General features: G+C 40.0%; 1 protein-coding gene across 1 annotated transcript in view; it reads right to left on the bottom strand.

Moving 5' to 3' along the window:
- Positions 1-233: 233 nt before the first annotated feature.
- The window catches only part of LRP1B (LDL receptor related protein 1B), a 566,614-nt gene continuing 544,094 nt past the window's right edge, over positions 234-22,753 (bottom strand). The window contains exons 87-91 of the mRNA XM_056861170.1: positions 14,332-14,408; positions 14,068-14,158; positions 11,959-12,097; positions 6,853-6,951; positions 234-1,031 (exon numbers count right to left, since the gene is read on the bottom strand). Coding sequence (XP_056717148.1) covers positions 891-1,031; positions 6,853-6,951; positions 11,959-12,097; positions 14,068-14,158; positions 14,332-14,408 — 547 coding nt within the window. The 3' untranslated portion in view covers positions 234-890. The remainder of the gene's footprint in view (positions 1,032-6,852; positions 6,952-11,958; positions 12,098-14,067; positions 14,159-14,331; positions 14,409-22,753) is intronic.

Genomic DNA, 22,753 nt, shown 5'->3' on the forward strand with positions numbered 1-22,753 from the left:
TGGCTTTTTGTTCTCCTTACATCACGGGGGAATTTATTGTATACAAATAATACATGTGGCTGAGTAAATAAATATATAAAGTGTGTTGGCAATGCCCTCTTGTGCTCCAGGTAGGCTATTGTACACAGGACTGCAGAACAGGCCATGTCACACATCAGTTAAGGTCTTTCCTTTTGCAAGTTGTATATTACTAAATTCTATACAGCTTTACTAAATATGAAGGATTTTTAAAAACATGGTATATATGTTTAATATAGTATGGACGACCACTGAATCTCCAAAACTAAATAATCTGTGTTCATGCAGGCCATTAGATGTTCTCTATAGTACTCATAGCTTGTTGGCATCCTAAAGGAAGCTGTAAAAGCAGGTTATGTGTGATTTCTGAAATTAACCAGTGTCCTCTTATTTTAAAGTTCTGAAGTGAATTTCTAAGGGGCACAAAGAGAGTAGACCATCCAATCAAACTTTCACCATTTAAAACAGAAACAAATGCACACACTGTACTACAGCTGTAGGACCATATCATGGAAAAGTGCAGAGATCATTTTCATTGATTAATTAAAACCAAAACAAAAAAGAGTTCATACAAAATAGATTGCTCATATTCACACTACAAAGGATTTTCTTAAATTTTTAACAAATTCAATGTGTGTTATATCAGCAGCATTGTTGTAAATTGTACTGGTAGTGCAGATTTCCCCCCATAAAAATACCATACAAATGGTCGGTCAAGTCATCAGCAAAAAGAAAACCCAGAAAACCACCAACCAAACAGAAAAAAATTCAGAGGTAATGCTGATGCCCAAACAATTATAATACTGTTGGTACATAGAAAAGTAATCCTTATATTTTATACATTTATACAGTATACAAAAGGTTACAATGGATTATGCCACAGTCTCCCTTATTCCAATATCTATTTTCTTTGGGAGGAGTTCTTTCCTTTCATCAACACTTGCTAAGGAGTTTCGACAATTTTGCCCATCCATATACAACTTTGCATACACTGGATTAGAGTAGTTTGTTGGCTGAAAAGAGATAAATATGCCACATGTCATTTAGGATTAATTTAAGAATAATGAAATTACTAATTTCACAGAACATGCATGATGAGTGAAAACCAGGATAAATTTATTATTTACTTTGGCTCAAGCAAAACATAAGTGAATTATTTTATGACACATGCTTTTGATACAATGTAACATGCAAGTACCTGGCGTTTGCTAGAAATACGGGGATGTGTGTGTGAAAATTGTCCTATCCAATATAGTTCAAAATTATTTTATGATTTAATGTAGTCATTATGGAAAACACAGTTTATAACATGCAGCATGGAAGGACTGTATAGCTTTAACAAGAGAGTCCGTGTCTAAACTGAAAAAGATTGTAGGGCATAAAGGTACCATGCAATGTTCCAAAATTATAACTTATTTTCAAATGCTTTATCATTGTAGCACTTATTGTAAGTACAGACCAATACAAATAATGGTTGAATATTGCTGGATTAAATCAAAAGGTATGCTTCCCCATCTACAAACGGTCTCCCACCCACACAAGAACTATTTTTCATCTCCACCCAGAACATTACTTAAGAAAAATGAAGTATCTACTTGTGTTGATCTTGTACACCTCTTGCAGCAACATGAAAACTGCTACCTATCTAACTGAATGAACTCTTTGTGGCAGAGCACTAATATTTATTTTCCTTCCACTCATTGGCTTCAATCCAGCAGTGCGCAAGTGGAAACATAAACAGACTTAGCACAGTTCTGCTTGCATAAAATCTTCTGCAACACCTAGTGCTTTGCTATACCTATAGTGTCCAGAAATTGCTTGTAGAATGTCTTGAGCAAAAAGAAAAACCGCTCAGATTCTCTGTATTTTAATTAAGTGTATGGGACAAGGTGCAAGGTTTTTCCCCCCACACTTGTGGAAGGAACCCTAGCACATGCAGAAATCCTCCCAGTGGACCCATGCCATTATTTCATTAGTCATCTGGGTGCAGACTACTTCTGAGCTGGAAGAAACAAAAAGAGATGTGGGATGCTGGGCATACACATGCTCTTTGGTCTCTAGACTGAATGCAATGTCTTTTCTTTGCAAAGATAAATGGGAAGGCTTTACACAAGCCTTACAAAAACGTGTGTGCATCAGCCTGTTCTAGATCCACACCTACAGTATCTATGGTCTCTGCATTTATTTCCAAATTGGGCTAGCACATAGGGCATACAAGTAGTCATGCTGTCAGCATTCATTATCATTTGGTGTGGGGGGGCTCTTGTGTCAGGTGATGAGTGCTATAAAAACATGTACACAGAAATAAAGATCATGTACCCAACCCCACTTAAACTCTTTTGAGTTCTATTAGGTCATGCAGCTGATCTGTAAATTCAACTCTACATTTGCAGGATGTCTACTAATTGGAAGAGGGAATGGACCCCCCCCCCCCATACAAAAAAGCATAAGGAGAAGTTGGGAATTAGGCTGATTTGGCTGATTTAAACTCCTACAGATAATTATTTAATTGTTTGCTCTTTTATAATACCTCTCTGAACAAGTAAAAAAGAAAAACCAGTGTTGGTGGAAAGTGTTGTCAGGTTGCAGCTGACTTATGGAGACCCCAAGGGATTTTTAAGGCAAGAGTTGTTCAGAAGCGGTTTGCTATTGCCTGCATCTGCATAGCCAGCCTGGACTTCCTTGGTGGTCTACCATCCAAATGCTAACCAGGAACAACCCTGCTTAGCAACCAAGATCTGACAAGATTGAGCTAGCCCTGGGCTATCCAGGTAGGGTTGCTACCTGCGAGTTGGGTAATATCCTATAAATATTTTCCTTTTGTTGGGGTCTTAATTCAGAATGAGTCTTTAAAGAAATAAAAAATGATGGTTTGATTCCCTGAGGGACTAAATTGGCATATCTGTAATAGCCACTGGTGGTGGGGAATGGTAGAGAATTCTTACGTTTTGTTGGGGATGGCAGAACTAAAAGGCTGAAAAGAACACATCATTATGGTCTAGTAGTGGCCTGGGATGTGGGCTAGCTGGAAAATCCTACAGCCTTCATTGCCAGACCAAGCTCTATTATTCCAACAGATATTATTTTTGACTAAGTGTATTTAGGATTACCTCGTTATACTGGGCTGCTAAGCTCACTTAACTGAAATAAAAGTTAAATAAGAACAATCCAACTGTTTCTAATTAAATGGGCAATCTTCAGAGAGGTTAACAAAGAGCTACCAGAAAGGTAGACAGAATATTTGAAGTTTTTACAAGATAATTTTCTAGAGATGGCTAGTTCCTCATAATATTTCCATTAAACTATGAATGAAATACATCTGGGTATCTCTAATGCATCTTATGTTCTGTTTTATTTGAAAAAAATAATAAAAGCTTTTACTGAGTACTTGGATACAGCACTTCAACTGAGACATAATGTACATAATTTACTACTTATCCCCAGTATGCTACTTTTAAAGGAAATTTAAGGTATGCAAATCAAGCCCTAAGAAGCTAAGCAGTTTCCATGAGTCAGTGTAATTACTATGCATTAAGATACTGCTGCTAAGGCTGTAATCTTAGAGACATTTATACAAGAATAAGCTTAGTAAGATTTATTTGTGAGTAAGTATGCTGAGTGTCAGGATGCATGTTGAATGATGTAACTATATACTTTGAAATTAGTTTGAGTTCCACTGCTGAGGATTGGATAAACTACAGAAGCCCTAAAAAAGCCCATTCCATGCATATTCCCAGGGTTTTTACATACCACACTAGGTTCTAAAAAATAGTAACTCTAATCCATGTTTCTCTGATGAACAACAATACATGCAAGCTGAAAGATTTTCAGTGACCGAAACCACAGTAAAATGATTGTAAATGAAATATATGAATATATGAATCCTTGTGTATGAATATAATTAATAAAATACTGTTGAAAGATCGTTGAGATTTTTAGTACATTGGTTAGACATAGGTGACAGCAATTATAAGCATTTATATCCAACTGCAGTGCATCAGCTCCATTAATTTAAGTGTGGTTTAAGTGCATCTTCTTTGGTTCTTGTAGGTTATCCGGGCTATGTAACCGTGGTCTTGGAATTTTCTTTCCTGACGTTTCGCCAGCAACTGTGGCAGGCATCTTCAGAGTAGTAACACTGAAGGACAGTGTCTCTCAGTGTCAAGGGTGTAGGAAGAGTAATATATAGTCAGAAAGGGGTTGGGTTTGAGCTGAGTATTGTCCTGCAAAAGTATTGTCCTGTAAGTATCAAGATAATGTGCTAATGAGGGTATGGTATGTTAATATGGAACCATTGTATCCTGAAGTGATCTGTTAATGTGTGTAATCCAAAGCTAATCTGTATGGCTATTGTTGAATGTTGTCTTTGTCTGGAGGTTTTTCAGGGCAGGAAGCCAAGCCTTATTCATTCTTAAACTCTCCTCTTTTCTGTTAAAGTTGTGCTGATGTTTATGAATTTCAATGGCTTCTCTGTGCAATCTGACAAAATAGTTGGTAGAATTGTCCAGTCTTTCAGTGTCTTGGAATAAGACCCTGTGTCCTGTTTGTGTCAGTCCATGTTCAGCCACTGCTGATTTCTCAGGTTGGCCAAGTCTGCAGTATCTTTCATGTTCTTTTATCCTTGTTTGTATGCTGCGTTTTGTGGTCCCGATGTAAACTTCTCCACAGCTGCAAGGTATACGATATACTCCTGCAGAGGTGAGGGGGTCTCTTTTGTCTTTTGCTGATCGTAGCATTTGTTGTATTTTCTTGGTGGGTTTAAACACTGTTTGTAGGTTATGTTTTTTCAAAAGTTTCTGCCCTGAAAAACCTCCAGACAAAGACAACATTCAACAATAGCCATACAGATTAGCTTTGGATTACACACATTAACAGATCACTTCAGGATACAATGGTTCCATATTAACATACCATACCCTCATTAGCACATTATCTTGATACTTACAGGACAATACTTTTGCAGGACAATACTCAGCTCAAACCCAACCCCTTTCTGACTATATATTACTCTTCCTACACCCTTGACACTGAGAGACACTGTCCTTCAGTGTTACTACTCTGAAGATGCCTGCCACAGTTGCTGGCGAAACGTCAGGAAAGAAAATTCCAAGACCACGGTTACACAGCCCGGATAACCTACAAGAACCAATGAACTCTGACCGTGAAAGCCTTCGACAATATTTTGCATCTTCTTTATTTGGATTGTCTATATTATGCTCATTAATTGGTTTTACTGTACTAAATAGTCTGGACATGATCCAAAACACAATTATGCATATGTAAATTGAAGACATTCTCACTTGGGCACTGGATAGCATATTTCAGTTACCATTAGAGCCCTAAATTTTCTACTTGTATAATATTACCGAAACTCTGGAAAAACTGTGACCATTTATGTATGGCTGTTTCCTCGCAGTCACCCGTCAACTACTTCAGGGCTTTGCTTTGATTATGCTTGCATTTTCAATTGTCAGAGATCGCCTTGCTCTCACCGTGCTCTTTCCTCGCATTTTATGGATGCTGGCTAAACACAAATCCAGAAAATGTGGGCAAAATGCACGGAAACGCGCGGGGAGAGTGAGGTGACCTCTGACAGTTGGAAAATGCAAGCATAATCAAACCAGAACCCCGAAGTAGTTGGCAGGGTGACCACAAGGAAACACCCATGCATAAATGGCCTATATGTTTATGATGTTGTACTGTGTAGAAGTAGGTGATCTATAACCAAATTATTAAATAATACTAAATGGTCAGTTTACACTAATTTTAGTAAACCATGGACTACAATTTATTTGTCAATTGTCTACGTTTCGGAAAAATAGCTTGGCACAATTTGTGCATGCATTATCACTTACGTAAAGGCATGACTCAGATGACTTGCCTGCTTAATCCACTGTGATAAAAGGTCTTCCATTAATTATGCATGCTTACTAATTGTCTGGTCTCACCCCTTCCCTTTAGCAGCTGTAAGGTGCAATTGCAGGTCTGTGCCAAAATAGCATCCTAATCCAATCAAACAGATCGTTGCTATACTTGTTTCTGTTCCTGAACAGCACTGCAGCTATTAGCAGTGGAAGATTATACCATGATTTGGGGTGGGGGGTGGGGGAGCTCTTCTGCTTAGTTTCTTACAGCACACATCTAAGCAGTAGCAATGGTGGTGGTGACTGTTTCCCCAACACAAAATATGAACAACATCCAAGTGCCACAGAAAGAAGACAACCTATTTGCATATTTTCATGCTTTGAGACAGCAGAGGATCCCATATTTGCTACTAAGGTAAAGGTCCCCTGTGCAAGCACCGGGTCATTCCTGACCTATGGGGTGACATCACATCCCAACGTTTCCAAGGCAGACTTTGTTTACGGGGTGGTTTGCCAGTGCCTTCCCCAGTCATCTTCCCTTTACCCCCAGCAAGCCGGGTATTCATTTCACCGACCTCGGAAGGATGGGAGGCTGAGTCAACCTTGAGCCAGCTACCTGAAACCAACTTCCGTTGGGATCGAACTCAGGTCGTGAGCAGAGCTTGAATTGGAGTACTGCAGCTTATCACTCTGCGCCACAGGGCTCTTTGCTACTATTGTTGAGCAAAACAGGATGGAACTGTTAACTTGGTTTGATTTATTTGTGCTATTATAAAATAGGATAACTTTGTTTATATTTGCTTTATGTGTTCAGTTATACATGTTATAAGATGTCCCACTAGTTACTCTCAAATACATTATTCACTAAATGCTGTTTGTACGTTAGTTCTCTTTTTACTAAGAACCTTTTATAACCCTCACTAGGGGATCATGATAGAATGAGTATGGAAAATGAATTACAGTTTCTCACCCCTGCTGTTAGTGGTCCTTTGAGATCAGAGTTTAAGTAGATTGGCGGTGCTGTGTGGGGAAGCTTGAAGACTGTGGTCCCTCCCCCAATATACCTGGCCTGTATTTAAATAGAGGATTTTTTTTCACATTTTAGTTTCTTTGCTTACAATAGTTCATTTCCCCCTACAATTTGAAATACTGTTAAAAAGCAATGAGTGCAACCACATATCTGACTTCAGCTTTGGCTTATTGCAATATGAACACCTATTTAAAAATCAGGTACAAGCTTCGATTCAGGTGTCTCTTACGTAAAGCATGACATTAATACAGGAAGCATTTCTGTTAAAGATTACCACCCAGGTTAATATTCAATTTATCAAATGGCTGAAGAGCCAATTAGTACATTTTTCTATTGATCATACCTGGATGCACACTACTCGTTGACAAAGAGATACTAATAAAACATTTCTAGAATTACCCAGTTACTTCATCTGTCACTCAGCAACCACATACTTTGTAGCAGGAAAAAGGATTCTCTTTAACAGACTATACAGATGATCATACTTAAGAGCAATGTGACTAGTTGTCCCTTTAATTGCACCTTCTGTACATAATGAGGAGCTTGTTATCTGAACTTTCACTAGAAACTTGTTATCTGGAACTTTCGCTTGTCCAAGCTGCAAAGAGCAGGAACCCCTGAGTCCTGCAATGCTAAACAACCATAACCAAGAAAACAAGAGCACCAATGTAGTGATGGAACAGCAGTGAACATACGTTTATTCAGAAGGTAATAAAAATGGTTAAGAATGGGGCTCTCAAATGAAAGCGGATGGGGAGCCCTTAGTATTCCAGGACCCTCTGCAGAAATTTCCAATCAAATGCAACATCTGCAGAGGAAAATAAGGATTTATATGTGCACCGGTATCCATCTTGCTGCAGTGCAAATTTCATCCAACCGGGGAGACACCTCAAAACGTTATCGATGTAGCTTCTCCCCAATAGAGTATGGATCAAAATCTGTTGTGGTGCGGCTTTCCTTAAGAACTTGTAAGCTCGATGCAATTAGCAATAATGATTATGTCAAAATCACAGTTCCTAAACTCAGGAACAAATATTTGTTGACTCGTAATGCACAACTTCAGTATCATGGGATGCATTACTCCTCAGAATTCTTCTCAGACTTGGATTTTGATCCAATCAGATAAGAATTCTCCCCTTCCATTCCCACTCACTCATTGCTTGTGATGGCTGCTGCAACAACAAACGAGAGTGGTCTGTTCTTACCTCTGGATCTCTTCCTCCCAGCCCCCTAGGACTACATTGATGGCAGCAGCTGCAGCAGGTATAGGTGATAGGAAAGGCTACTCCCTTCTCCCTGGTTCCTCTTCCCAGTAAGCCAGCCAAAAGGGCAAGGGCACTAGGAGAAGATCTCTTTCTCTCCCTGCCTGCCATTGCTGCTGCTCTCATCACCACCACTCTGCAGCTCCTGGGAGGAAGAGGTGAGGAGATGGTAAGAGACAGACTCTCTGTCTCTATCATCAGACCTGCTGCCAAAGAACCAGCATACATTGTGGACCCTGCAAAAAAAATATCCTGAAAAGCTAGATGAGCCAGTTTAATTAATCTTAATTTCAACAAGCTGACGTTTTCCTGCAATTCTGAGCGGATGCAAATGACCTGTATGCCACATCCATTGTGGCACTGGTGGTAGTCACCATCCTGTTCTTATACAGCCATAAGGCCAACAAAAAGGCATTAGTACTTTCTGTACATCCTCTCATAAAGTGTTTCACAAGACAGAAGCTGCGATGGAGAAGGCACAAACCCTGCCAGAAGCTGGATGGATTGTAGTGGGAAAATATCAGCATTCATCAACTATCATCTTAAAGTGGTCAAGCTGATCTAACTCCATTTCCTTTAAAGGCCAGAAGTCTTTCTACTCCTGAAGCCTTTCTACTGTGAAGCCCTGTTCACTGATTAGTGACTGCATAATTTTCCTTTTGTGCACCTGAGACTTTCAATTGCAACACATGTCTTTAAGTGACATATTGATTTGTACAAAGGCTACGGTTGCTGAAAAGATCTTCCTTTCCTGTCAGACCAACATGAGATGTCAATGGCTAATAACCTTTGCCCTGAAATCAATGCTTGGGTCATTCATAGGTGCTTTGCTTGAATTACCTTCTTGCATATTACTCATCGTGATTGACTGTCTTAATTCTTTCTCACTAGCTAAAGTTATGTTTGCCAGCCAGTCCCATCTGTAAAAATTTTAATTCCCCAAGAGAGTAATCCGAAGCAGGTCTACTCAGAATCCTACTCAGATATGTTCAGTAGGATTTAATCCGAGGAAGGTGTTCTCAGGAGTTCACTGCTGGGCCCTTAGATTTGGCACCATGGGTAGTGTTGCAGGAAAAGGGACAAATAAGTAAGTCGGATGAGCTGTTGTGCTTTGAATGGATGTACTTGGAGCTTAGGGGAGTAACATAATATGGCTGAGCTTCCAACAAATGTGATCTACAGTATTTCAGTTTCTCTGCCCGTGTCTTCTGTCAATGTACCTCTAGCATTCCCCCAACCCATTTCATACCTGCAAATTCCCACTTACCAGATTATCAGTTTCCTGCTTGATACAGAAAACACAAACACACACAGAGCCCGATTCATCCTGGGACAGTCCTATGGTTGCCACAGAAGCTATGAAATCTCAGCAAGGGTGAGCATGGATGCTGAAATCCCCCAGAAGTATAAATCTGAAGGTGTCCAACGCTAAACTATCAGCCACTTCCAGCAGCTCAGCCAGAGAACTCAGCAAGAGCTTAACTTCCCTGTGGGACCCACTGCTAGTTAAGTGCTATCACAGCTGAACACTGTGTGCACCAAGAATCTGCAAAAGGTAAAAATCTCTACATAGACACACAGACTTCCCATCCCTTAAGATGCAGACATTCACATCTGTGTTGTCTTCAGGGAGCTCTAATCCTTGTTTACAACAAAGCCTGGAAATTTGCCAGTGCAATGTGCATATCTCTTGAGACCCTGCATTCAGGAATGACAGGGGATAAGGATATTATTTGGGTATTGGAAAAGGAAAATTCACTGTGATCTTAGAAGCACTACTAGGGCCACTAATACTTTGATGAATACCATGGAGACAGCTGTGAACCTGAATCATAATGCTCTCTACTGGAAATATTTGTCATCATACAAAAACAGTAGCTATCTCCAAATGCATTATGTGTATTGGAACATATAATTATGCTTGCAACAGATGAATGAATGCAATTAAGTCCTGAGGTTGATTTCAATATCTCAACCTTGAAAAGTATCTTCTTCAGAAATCTGATCAGCCTTTTCAAATTCAGGTTCACCTGTGTCCCCATATTTTTTTTAGTAGATCCATAATGTTTCCAGACAAGTACAGCTTTTCCATCCGAAATTGGACAATATTGCCTCTGGTTGGCATGACCACGCTACTTTCATAATCCTGCCACAATATCCTGAAAAAAGACATTTTTAAGTACCTTGAGGAAACACTGCACTAACAACCTTAGGCAGAGGAGATCAAGTCCATCTCCTACTCCTTGTCTCCTGTAAGATGTCAACAGATTTGGCAAAGAAATTAAGAGAAAACACTACTTAGAACAGTTGCTCCAACTAAATTCAGCCCGATTCCATTTGTCCCCACTCCCCCTCCCAGTTTAAAAGAGATTTCTTGGCTACCAATTTATTTCCAAGCTCAATTCACGATGATGATTATGAACTTTAAAGCCGTTCACAGTCTGGGAGAAACATATCTAAAGTACCATCTCTCCTCATGTGTCCCCATGCACCAGCTATCTTATTCAGCTTGCCACCTCCCGGGTGTTCTTTTACTAAAGTCTGGCATCAATTGGGGTCTGCATTTTCTCCACTTTATGGAACAGGCTCCCTGAGATGTGGAGCACCATCCTTGGAAATTTTCAGGAGGCACTGTAAAGCTATTACATACACTAGAGCATTTAATGGAGTATAAACTGCAGACATTTTATTACACTGGGGCTGAACTGGGTTTTTATGGTTACTTGATGAAATGCGGGCTGTAACTGTTTCAATAAATAAATAAATCTACTTTCCCCTGAAATGGTAAGAGCCATTAGTTTAAGTAGTTTGTGGCTTCCTGGGATAATCTGGAATGACTAAACCCATAGCTAAAGTTTTACAGCCCATTCCTGAGCTGAGGCGTATGGGGACAGCGGGGAAGAGGCGCAGCGGTGCCTCTTTCTAAGCCTTTCCCCCGATGCCATTAAACCAAAAGAAGCCATTTTGCGGGGGGGGGGTTTGTTGTTGTTTAACTGGGGCTTTTTGCCCCATTTAAAACAGTGAGGCTGTGCCTGCTAAATAGGTACAGCGGGCACAGCAACGCTGTGGTCAAAAGGGGATAGGGAGCCAACTAGCCCCCGGCTCCTCCCCCCGCCCCTGGAATGCCCCTCTGCGCTGGCGCAGCCTCTCCATCCCTTTGAAGAGAAGGAATTATCTGTCCACACTGTGGTGACAGATCCTGTCTAGGATATGGCAGGTGGAGGACAGAGTCAAAAAGAAAACTAGAATTTGTTTTTGTTGTCGTAACTAGTAAACATGATCTTGAAAGAGCTGCATGGAAACTTGATGACTGGTCCCTTGGCAATGGTAGTCTAGGGAAAGGGAGATTTAGATGCAAGAGGAATCTCAAGAAGCAAGAATGCCCCCTCTGTCCTAGGGAGAAGAGACAGTTTCATTACAGGTTTTCTGAAAATTAAATAAACCAAAGATCATCGTTAATACAGATTTCAAAAACACTCTGGACAGACAGTATTTACTGAATATACTGAATTTATAGAAATTTGGCAATGCACCATGATTCTTTCCTTTAAATGAATGCATATTAAAGATTCATAACTTCTATACATACGAAGTGCTGTCTACTAATTAGTATCTAGAACGTAGAGCTGGTTATCCGTGCATACTCATCACCTTGATAACTGCATCAAGAGGTGTTTTTCATATACGACAGGTCAAATGCCATAACAATAATGACATTTCACTATTTTATAATACATACTTCTTTGAATGTGAAAGCAAATGACAAATAGGTATTCAATATTACCTTATCTGGATTCAATGTAAAATCTGAGAGACCCCTTTCACTGTGATTGTGACCCACCTCATACATATTGTATGAAGGGTTACCAATTTCTACATTGATTCCTCCATTTATTATTGGTTGTCTTCGGATTGTTTTTGTCCTACAATATACCAAAGAAAAAAATAGTGAATATATTCCAGTCTGTATGGATCATACATATTAAAAGATTATTTTTCAGTTATCAAGCACAATCTGCAATCCTAGTAACATTAACATGAAAAAAAATGTCTTGCCCAGATAATTTTTAGGCAATGATATAAAATTACCATAAAACTAGAAAAGATGTGTTCTCAACTACAATCATGACTTAAGTACTTATAATTCTACTCGCCCATAGTCATCTCTCCTCCTTGTCTCTCCTTCCCCTCCTTCTGTGGGTTTTCCTATTGTTTCTTTTAGATGGCATGCTGCTTGAGAACAGAGACCTACTTATTTTGCCCAGGTTAGCTGTATGACAGTAGAGATTAATAAGCAATTAATATGGATATTCCATTTAGGCATTGCTAATGGCCTTTGACAGACTTATTCTCCATCCATTCCCCTTGTAAAGCCTTCTAAGCTTTCATATCCTGTGGCAGAGTAAGCACAAGTTAAGTGCACTGTTCGAAAAAAAGTACTTCCTTTTGTTTGTTCTGCCAATCAACTTTTGTTTGTTCTGCCAATTAGGTGTCTCCCAAGTTCTAATATTTTGGGAGAGTTTTGTATACATGTTTTTAACACGATGTATATGTCATTACTGTTGTGCCTAAAACATATCTATCAAGTGTGTGTGTGTGTGTGTGTATGTGTGTGTGTGCATACGTGCCGTCAAGTCACAGCTGACTTATGGTGACCCCGTAGGGTTTTCAAGGCAAGAGACGTTCGAAGGTGGTTTGCTTTTGCCTGCCTTTGTGTCACATCCTGGTAGTCCTTGGAGGTTGCCCATCCAAATTCTAACAAGGGTCAACCCTGTTTGGCTTCTGAGATGTGACGAGATCAGGCTAGCCTGGGGCTATCCAGGTCAGGATTAGCTATTAAATTCTTCATGGCACCAGGTTTGACACCTCTAGTGGTACATTTACATTTTTATCTACTCGGGGAGCCAGTACAATCAATTACATAGCAACTTCACTCTTGCTCTTAAGCCACATCCACAGTTTTGAGGTTGGTAATAGAGCTGAGAGTGACCTTTGGCCATTAAGGCTTTTGCTGGGTTTCAGGGATAACATCCTTCTTTGCCTCGCCCCCAATCCTTTTGTTGGGTGTTTGCCTGGCACAAGGAGAAGCTGCTCTTTATCCTCTCAGACGCCGATCCAGTTGTTTCCTACAAAGTGTCACTCTTTGCCTTACCAGCCAAGAAAATCCGGACTAAAGCTGGTTTTAATCAGGGTGTTTAATGTATTTAATTACTGGATTGGGGGGGTGTCAGACTGTTTTAATGTTATTATTTATGAATGGATGGCCTTCTATTAAATAGCTTATTGCTATTAAGATGACTGACAAATGAAATTCTGTTCCTCAGAAGCAGGATTTCAAGTGGCATTTGGGGTTTCAGTAAGAGAGTGGGGCAACAAAATGACATTTTACTGATGGTAATCCTTCCATCAATAGAAATGTTTAGAAATAGGTAGATAGGTGAGACATCAGTTCCATGTTTTCCAGCACCCCCACCCCCTTGATTTACTGCATAAGCTGCTCTCACACACAGCATGAGATTACTGTTTTCAGCTGAGTTGTCACCAGCTCAGAGATCCAGCAAACGTGAGGCTGCCAGAGTCCTACATGTTTTTAATGCAGTTGGGATCAGGTATAGAACAGGATGGCTGCTGTTGGGCTGTGAGCCAGTGAGTCTAAATGGAGCCCCACTGGCATGGAAACATGTGCCTTCTGCTGGAGAAAAGTAATTGGGAATTCCCATGGGGTTAAGCTTTTCAGATTAGTTCCACACAGCATACTAAATGAAGTCATGGCTGTAATTATCTCCCTCTTGTTACCCTTTTCTAAAGTGCTGCATCTGCTTTACAGAACTTTACTATATTGAATTATTCTCATGTACAGTCTTCTTTCCCAAACAGAACTGAAGTTCCTTACCTTCGCTTTCTTTTACAAAGGAGCAAACCGATTACCAGTGTAGTGATCAGGGTCACCAAAAGAAAGAGAGGGACTATGATCGCAATACTTCCTGCAACAAACAAAGAAAGAGTATTGATCACTGTTATGTGCAATAACATTTGTCTGTTCATCAGCCATTACCTCTCCCTTTCTTCCCTCCCCTACTTCCATTTTTTTCACACTAGAGCATTCCACACACTCACAGCAACCATCAGAAATAAATTGTTACTCAAAACAACTTACTAGTGCTTATATGGTCAGACTTGCTGCTCTTGGGAGCTGGCCTTTCACACTGGGTACCTGCCCAGTTGGTGGAACATCTAAAACAACCCAGTTAAGAGTAAAAACAAAAAATTAGCTCATGTCCACAATTAATACAACTATTAAACAGACCAAGCATAGCCCACGTGAATGACAAAGACATGTTCCACTGTGAACAAATATTTCTCCACCATAGTGCAATACTAACATTTTCATTATTTTTCTTCAATAATTAAAAAAACAAACAAACATACACTATAGTTTATGTAATCATCATATTGCAGCACAACAGTGCCCATTTGTGAAGTTAGGTATCATAAAACTGCAATAAATACCAAACACCAAATCTAAATATAATGATTTATACTTGCCATTACAGTAAAGGCATTAAATATTTACTAAGCAAGAGGTTCCAATATTACTGATACAATGACTTTCATTTTAATATTACCTTCACCTGCTTTTCTAAGCTGTGTGGCTTAAATGTATTGGCAGATGCCTCATAGAGGAAGCCAGTCCTTTTCTAAGACAGCGGGGGTTATCACACTTGTATTCCCAGCAATGTATTAAGAGTTTGAAAACGTTATAAAAAATACTGTTCACACTTTCTATGCATTCCCACTGATGTATTAAGAGTTTGAAAACATTATAAAAAATACTGTTCGCACTTTGTTTGGCCCCTTTAGCTGTGAAGACGTCTTCCAACTATTTATAAGCCGTGGTATCCAAAAACCCTTTTAAAGCGATGTTTTTTATAACGTTTTCAAACTGTTAATACATCACTGGGAATACAAAGTGCAGAAACCCCCAGCATCTTCAGCAAAACATACTGCAGCTGGCAAGCAGCACAAATCTGGGGGGGGGGGCAGGGACATGGGGGTGCTGGAAAACCTGGAATTGATGTCACATCTATCTAGGAACAGACAGAAGCTCTATGGTAAAATCAGGGTTTTTTTTCTGGAAGTAATGTGAAGCTGTCACCCAACAGTAATTTTTTTCCCATTATCTTTCTCCTGCCAGAAGTGGGAAATGTGGGAAATGGCAAGCCTACATACATATTTATTTATTAATTAAATTTATATCATACCTTCCCCAGCAAAAGCCGGGCTCAGGGTGGCGCACAACACATTTTACAGCATATTTCCATTATTAAAACATTATAAATATAAAATTGCCCCATAAAATCAAATATAAACATCTATCTCATTTCATTTCTTTTTGCGCCCTTAATACAACATAGAACTGCAGCACAAATAACCAGTCAGTGCCCCACATAAGCAAAAATCAGTAAAAAAGGGGGTGGGTGAGAGGCGAGCATTTATGGTTAAACTATAGCTGATCTCAACCATAGACCTGGTGAAAAAGTCCCCATACACCATTTTATTCATATGCAAATATGCCAGATGAAAGGCTTCAAATTAATCAGGTAAAAATTTTACAACCATGTGAAGGAAACATATATAGAATGGTTTAGTCATTTATTTAATTCATTTATACCCCGCCAAGATTTTGAGAATTTTGATCACTAACAGAATCTCAAACACTTATTTCAGAGGCTTCAGGTTTAATGGATTGAGGGCATCCGTGTGAACTCATTATAATAACTAAACGTTGGGCAATGAAGAAGGCTAACAGGAAGAAAATCGATTCGTTTGAAATGTGGTGTTGGAGCTGAAGGAGAACACCAAAACATTCATAGTGCCAAAATACAAACAACATCCCATTGCTTGCCCAAAAGACACATCAGTGCGTTCTAGATCTAATCAAGCCTGATTTCTCCCAGGAAGCTAAAATGACTAAGCTGAGGCTATCATACTTTGGCCACATTACGAGAAGAAAACACTCACTCAAAATGACAATAACACTGGGAAAAGTTGAGGGCACTGAGAGAAGACCCAACGTGAGATTGACTGACTCAATAAAGGTAGCCACAGACTTCAGTTTACAAGACCTGAGGAAGGCTGTTAATGATATGGTGCTTGGGATGTCATTAATTCACAGTCACCATAAATTGGCAGTGACTTGATGGCATGTAACACACACATACATTTCAATATTCACAAGCACAACCCAATTCTGAAAAGACTGTTGTACATCTATATGTGATTTTTCTTCTCATAGTTTTCACTTTACAAAATAAAAACATAGCCTCAGAAAATCTGTTCCAATTGACATAATCTGATCAATAAAAAACATCCCCGAAGGTGTTCTTATAAGAAGCTTCCTACTGAATTGTTACTTTATATTTTGGATACAGCAGGCAACTGCAGGTTTTTAATAGTCTTGTAAAAGTTGCTATTTTCTCATAACATACCGTTGCCAACCTCCAGGTACCAGCTGGAGAGCTCCTGCTTTTACAACTGATCTCCAGCCAATAGATATCAGTTTACCTGGAGCAAATGGCCCCTTTGGCAATTGGACTCTATGGCATTGAAGTCCCTCCCCAAACCCCGCCCTCCTCAAGCTCTGCCCCAAAAACCTCCAGCTGGTAGTGAAGGGGGACCTGGCAACCCTATCATAGCAACTAGTAATACTAGAAAGACTGAATTTATACAGAATGTTACAATAATGATACTATAATTACTGTTCTACTACCCAGGGTATACAATCCTAGTTGAGACTGGCATTTTTAATTAAATGAATATGCATTTATTCATTAAACATCATTTAGAGTAAACTCTTAATACATTATATGACTTTAAGCCTTCCTTCTTTCACAACTTTCCATTCATTATCTTAAATTGAATGTAAACAGAACATTCCAATTTTATGTGAACTATATAATATACATTGAATTTTTGCATTTGTAAGGGAAGAGAAAATGGCATAGCTCACAGTTCAGCAATAAAGTGAAGCCATAACATGGTTCACCATTACCTCCCTAATGCCAACAATAGCTCCATTCTCCACAATCAAAGGGACAAAGGACTAGAAGATGCACTGCTTGGCTGTGATCTGTAGGCTAGGGAGGAACTCTGTCGTATCAAATATTATTGCAGGGCAGTAGAAGTGCATCACAGATTGCCTTTAGATACAGCTAAAGATGGACATGCTAGAAAAAGGTCATCAGGCATAAAATCTGGAAAGAGAGCTAATTCCACTGCTGATACATTTTTACTATGAAAAAGCAATCCAGTACATGGTCCCAGGAATATGGAAAGAGGCTTTAAACCATGTTGCGGAGTGTACAGATCCATACCAATCTCAGTATCTTTAAAACAGAGATTACAAGCCATCCAATTCATTACTTTCTTCAGTTTTCTTCAGGTGTTAGAGAACGGTGATAGATGTGGTCTTGTGATAGCCTTCAATTCTGCCTATACATCTTGGATGGAAGAAAGGGATTTTGCAAGCTTTTTTTGCTACCTGAGTCCTTTTAAGTGAAAAGGGCAAGAACTGAGCCTGATAGCCTTACTGTTCACCTTATGAAGATAACACAAGGAAAGCATGCCATATAGATAGTTGCTTAACATTCAGTTTGATTAAAAATGCACCTGTGATATTTTTGTGTCGTTAATTTATAGATTTTACTGCTTATTCAAGGCCAAGAAAGAATACAAATGAGTAAAATTCTCACAGCTGTTGCTTTAGTACAATCCACCTTACAAACTGTGATGATACACAATAAAATTTCCTCAGGGAAAAAACTTAATTAAAGTCAAAAACAGAGAATATAGTAATGTATTATTAAATTTGCAGTTCCAGTCAACTGACATATTCGTAAAGGTAAAGGTCCCCTGTGCAAGCACAGGGTCATTCCTGACCCATGGGGTGACGTCACATCCCGACGTTTCCAAGGCAGACTTTGTTTGCGGGGTGGTTTGCCAGTGCCTTCCCCAGTCAGCTTCCCTTCACCCCCAGCAAGCTGGGTACCCATTTCACCAACCTCGGAAGGATAGAAGGCTGAGTCAACCTTGAGCCGGCTACCTGAAACCGACTTCCGTTGGGATCGAACTCAGGTCGTGAGCAGAGTAGCACACTGTAAACCACACACTTGATGAGTTTAGCATTAAAAAATTCTCATTTGTTCTTGCATGCAAAAGTTAATCTTAAAATAGAGTGTATCACATTAATAGCGTAGAAAACTGCTACCGACCACCATCACATGATCCACCCCTGTCTCTGCATTGTTGAATTTCCATCTCATGTAAGCATCTCCTGCAAACCATGATGGATAGATCACTGATACTGAAATCGGTGACTGCCCCCTGGTCTAAATTTTTAAAAACTGACCACCTTAGAGATACCTACTTAGTCAATATTTCAAATCCAAAACTTAGAGTAGCTTTTACGTCCCTATGCTTTCAGTCAATGCCAACGGTTGTATTGGCTGGGCGCTATTGTCAGATACCAAAAGATCAATGCTTTTGTAGTTGCTCTGGAGGATTTACATCATTATATACTTGACTGCCTTCTGTATGCAGAACCTAGGGCTAAATCCCTTGTCGGGTTGGTTTCCAGTTTAAATACTAGCTCTAGTGTTGAGAAATTAATATTTTTGTAAACAGACTCTGATGGGTTTCTTTCCTATAAGACCTCCCTGTTGGCCTTGGCAGCAAAGAAAATAAAGTCCAACATAGCTGCTAAGAGAGTCGATCCTGTGAGCTGATTTAAAATGATTGATATCTGTTATTGGTTTGCAGGTATTTTGTTGCATATTTTAGCTAACATTATTTTGCATTTTACTAATTTAGCTAACATAGTTTTGCATTTTACTAGTTTAGAATATTTTCTTTTATTATGTATATTTATAACTATTAGAGGTAATTGTTGACATGTTTGTAATGGCCTATGGCTACATGCAAATAAAACTCATTCACACTGGTAAAACATTTTCTTTTCTAACTCCCATATTTTATCTCTATATTTATACAAGTATGGAGTAATACAGAAAATCTTTAAGAATTAGCAGACTTCTTCCCTTTTAAACTGCTGTATTTCTATTAAGAAGTTGAAAGTATATTCCTAAATGTAAAAGGTAAAGGTCCCCTGTGAAAGCACCAGGTCATTCCTGACCATTGGGGTGACGTCACATCCCGACGCTTACTAGGCAGACTATGTTCATGGGGTGGTTTGTTTTTGCCTTCCCCAGTCATCTACGCTTTACCCCCAGCAATCTGGGTACTCATTTTACCGACCTCGGAAGGATGGAAGGCTGAGTCAACCTTGAGCCGGCTACCTGAAACCAACTTCCGTTGGGATCGAACTCAAGTCGTGAGCACTGATATCTAAAAACACATTTTTCCCCCAAAGCTATTATTATGATTGCATAAGTAAAAAGTAAAGGATTAATTGTTGACATTCATATATAGTGTTGGAGGAATAGATGGACATACATAAAACCAAGCAGTTTACTATAGGTTTTGCTCTATAATACAGGCTTGGTGTTAGCTAGATGAACCAAGCTTTTTTTCTTACTAAATAGCATCTTACACTGGGACCTGATTCAGATACTTGCACCCCCTCCCATCCCCATGTAGTTTTCCACCCTTAAATATATAGCATTTATTGGATCAGTGAATCCAATAACTCATCAGCTTCTGTAATGTAGATGCTTGCTAGAAAATCATTAAGAATTCCCATTCCTTCTTCCACAAGGCTAGCAATGCAGGTGGTTTATGACCTCTGGCACCAGCTTACCACAAGTGGATGGACCAGCCCAAATTGGTAAGAATCCAAGGGGGTGTGGGGTGAGAGAGGGAGGGAGGGAGAGACAAAACACAAATACCCAAGTCAATAGGAATGCTACTTTCCCCAGAGCCTCAAAATCCAAGTGCCTTGTCTGGTTCTAATTCAGCTACTACAGAACAATAATTAGAAGCCATTGCTAGGGAGGGGCAGGATATAAACCAACCAACCAACCAACATAGCTCCATTCACACTTTCAGGCTATCCTATTTCCTCCTTCCCATTGTAGCTCCTTTCAACCCCTGAACATGTTCTCCTCAGGGTTGGGAGACTTTAGAAAACTGCATTGAATATTTTATATTTTATTTATTTCTAATATGTGTATGCCTCCTTTCTGCCCTTACAAGGGCCACCAATGTGGCTAACAATTTAAAACATACATAACAAACAGTGTATTCCTCAAGAGGGGGAAGAATGCTCTTAGGAGCCGGCGTGACCCCTACATTGGCGTTTGTGGCACTTACGTCATACAAACTGGCATGGACGCCAGCGTTGGGCCACTTACGCTGGCCCCCTTGGACTGTGGTGGCAGCGCAGGGCTTGGGTACCAGCGGGCCCTCCCACCAGCATTCTCCCTGCGCAAGCCCCCATGCCAGCATCCTGATAGGTGTTTCCAGGGTGTTCTGGAGGGGCAGAGCTGCCATTAGGCAGTTTCCAAACCCCTTTCACCCTGGGAATGCTTCCCGGGATGGCAGCTTCCCTGAGCCACCTTTTGAGCCCACTTTTCTCAATGGGGAAAAAGTCTTTCCCCCTCTTTTTATTTTGGAAAAAACGCTTCTCCCCCCTTCCCAGCCATTGTGGTTCTTCCCCCCCTTCAGGAATGCACTGCAAACCACATTTTAAAACCATTAAAATCACCCCATCAAAACACATACCTTAAAGGGATTAAAAAACAGAGAGAAAATATATGCAAAACAAAAAAACAGCAATTAAAACATTGGCTGGGAATGAGGGATCACTGGGGGAATTCCAAATGAAATAAAAAAGTCTTCACCCACTAGTGAAAGATGGCAAGAAAAGAGGACAGACGAACCTTCATGAGGACATTGAATTGTGCCCAGAAATAAATAGGGAACCACTGTAGATGGACTAAGACTGGTCCCTACAGCCCACTCCATTCAACAAGCTGACTGCAGAATTCTGTACCTACTGAAGTTTCTGAACACTTCTTAAGGGGAGCCCCATGCAGAGCACATTGCAGTAGTCTAATCTAGAACTAAGCAGAGCATGTATCACAGTAGCCAGATCTTTTCTGTCCAGGAAAGGCTGCAGCTGGCTAACCAGTCAAAGCTGGTAAAAGGCACTCCTGGTCACAGCTGCCACTTGCTTATCCAGAATTGGCCTGGGTCCAAGAACACTCCCAGACTACAGACCCAAGGGGAGTGCTACTCTATCCAGAACGGGTGACACCTTAAATCCCAGGTCAGACCTTCTGCTCACCAGTAGCACTTCTGTCTTATCAGGATATGACAGGTGATGATGATGCAGTGGGAAAGAAAATCTGTAGAAACTGGGGACCATTGTTTCCACAAGTAGCAGGACTTCCATGCTTGCAGGAACATTTTGGACCCAAGTCAAAAGAGCAAAATCTGGGGGGAAAGTTTATCACAGCTAAGTCCCACTGAAAAAACGGATTGACACAGCTTCATAATAACAGCACAATATTTGGCAACCTTGATCGTGACCTGAGGATTCTCACCGCTTAGCAATTTCCTAACTCTTTCCACTGAATCCCAGCCAGGAAATTTCAGCAGTATTGACTAACGTTTGCTGGATTGTACCTAATGTATTTAGGATTTAAGAGCTAGTTGATAAACTAGTCCCAGAAAACAGATTCCAACAAGAGAGAAATAAAAAAAACTATTTAAAGTCAAGTAACCAGTTTATCAACGGTGTGTTTTTAAATGAACACACAAAGGCCAGGAGTCACTGGGGCATGTAACACTGTTCTTTTCAGGCTTTTCAGGCTCTGCTGCTTGCCACAGCTCATTGTCTTTCCCCAAAATCATGAAGGTGTGTCACTCCTGGTCAAAGCAGCCCTCGGTTGTGATAACATTTGGGGTTATTGGCTTGTTCTGAGTCAAATGTGGTCTAAGATGAATGACTAATTCTTCATAGTATTTGACAGGATCAGAGTAATTTGATAAGATCAATTGATGAATGGTCCATAGAGCATCCTTCTCCAACAACTGAGCTATATTAGTTTGTAGTTGTGAGGACCATCTAAGTCTCCTTTCTCCCTCAGTCATTTTGTTGATTGTGTGCACTGGCATGTTAGGGGGTGAATTTTCCCAAAGTCATAGAATTAGGATGAGTGGGCAATGATCACTCTCTGTCCTATCACCTACCTCAAAACAATATGTATTTGATAGAAGAGAAGATTAAACCAGGATATAAACTACTGTACTAACTCCCGGTGGAGATAGATAAGTAAATGTCCCATGAGAGTGGTCAAAATTGGTACGACTTAGGCTATATATTTGATGAACAGAAAACAATCCAGACAGTCTTATTCCTGCCTTGTTATTTGTCAAATTGTGGGACCAGCTATCAAGATGGCTTGCTTGCAAGATCAAGCGCCTTCAAGGTATCTGGAAGTTTATTCCCGACATTGTCTGGATCCTGTGAGCTAGAAATTGGTGGCGGCGGCGGGGGTGGGGGGTATATACATTGACACAAAAGAAAGAGCCTACCTTGAGCTCCACATATCCTCAAG

The sequence above is a fragment of the Euleptes europaea genome, chromosome 15 (assembly GCF_029931775.1).
Source record: "Euleptes europaea isolate rEulEur1 chromosome 15, rEulEur1.hap1, whole genome shotgun sequence".
Taxonomy (NCBI): Eukaryota; Metazoa; Chordata; class Lepidosauria; order Squamata; family Sphaerodactylidae; genus Euleptes; species Euleptes europaea.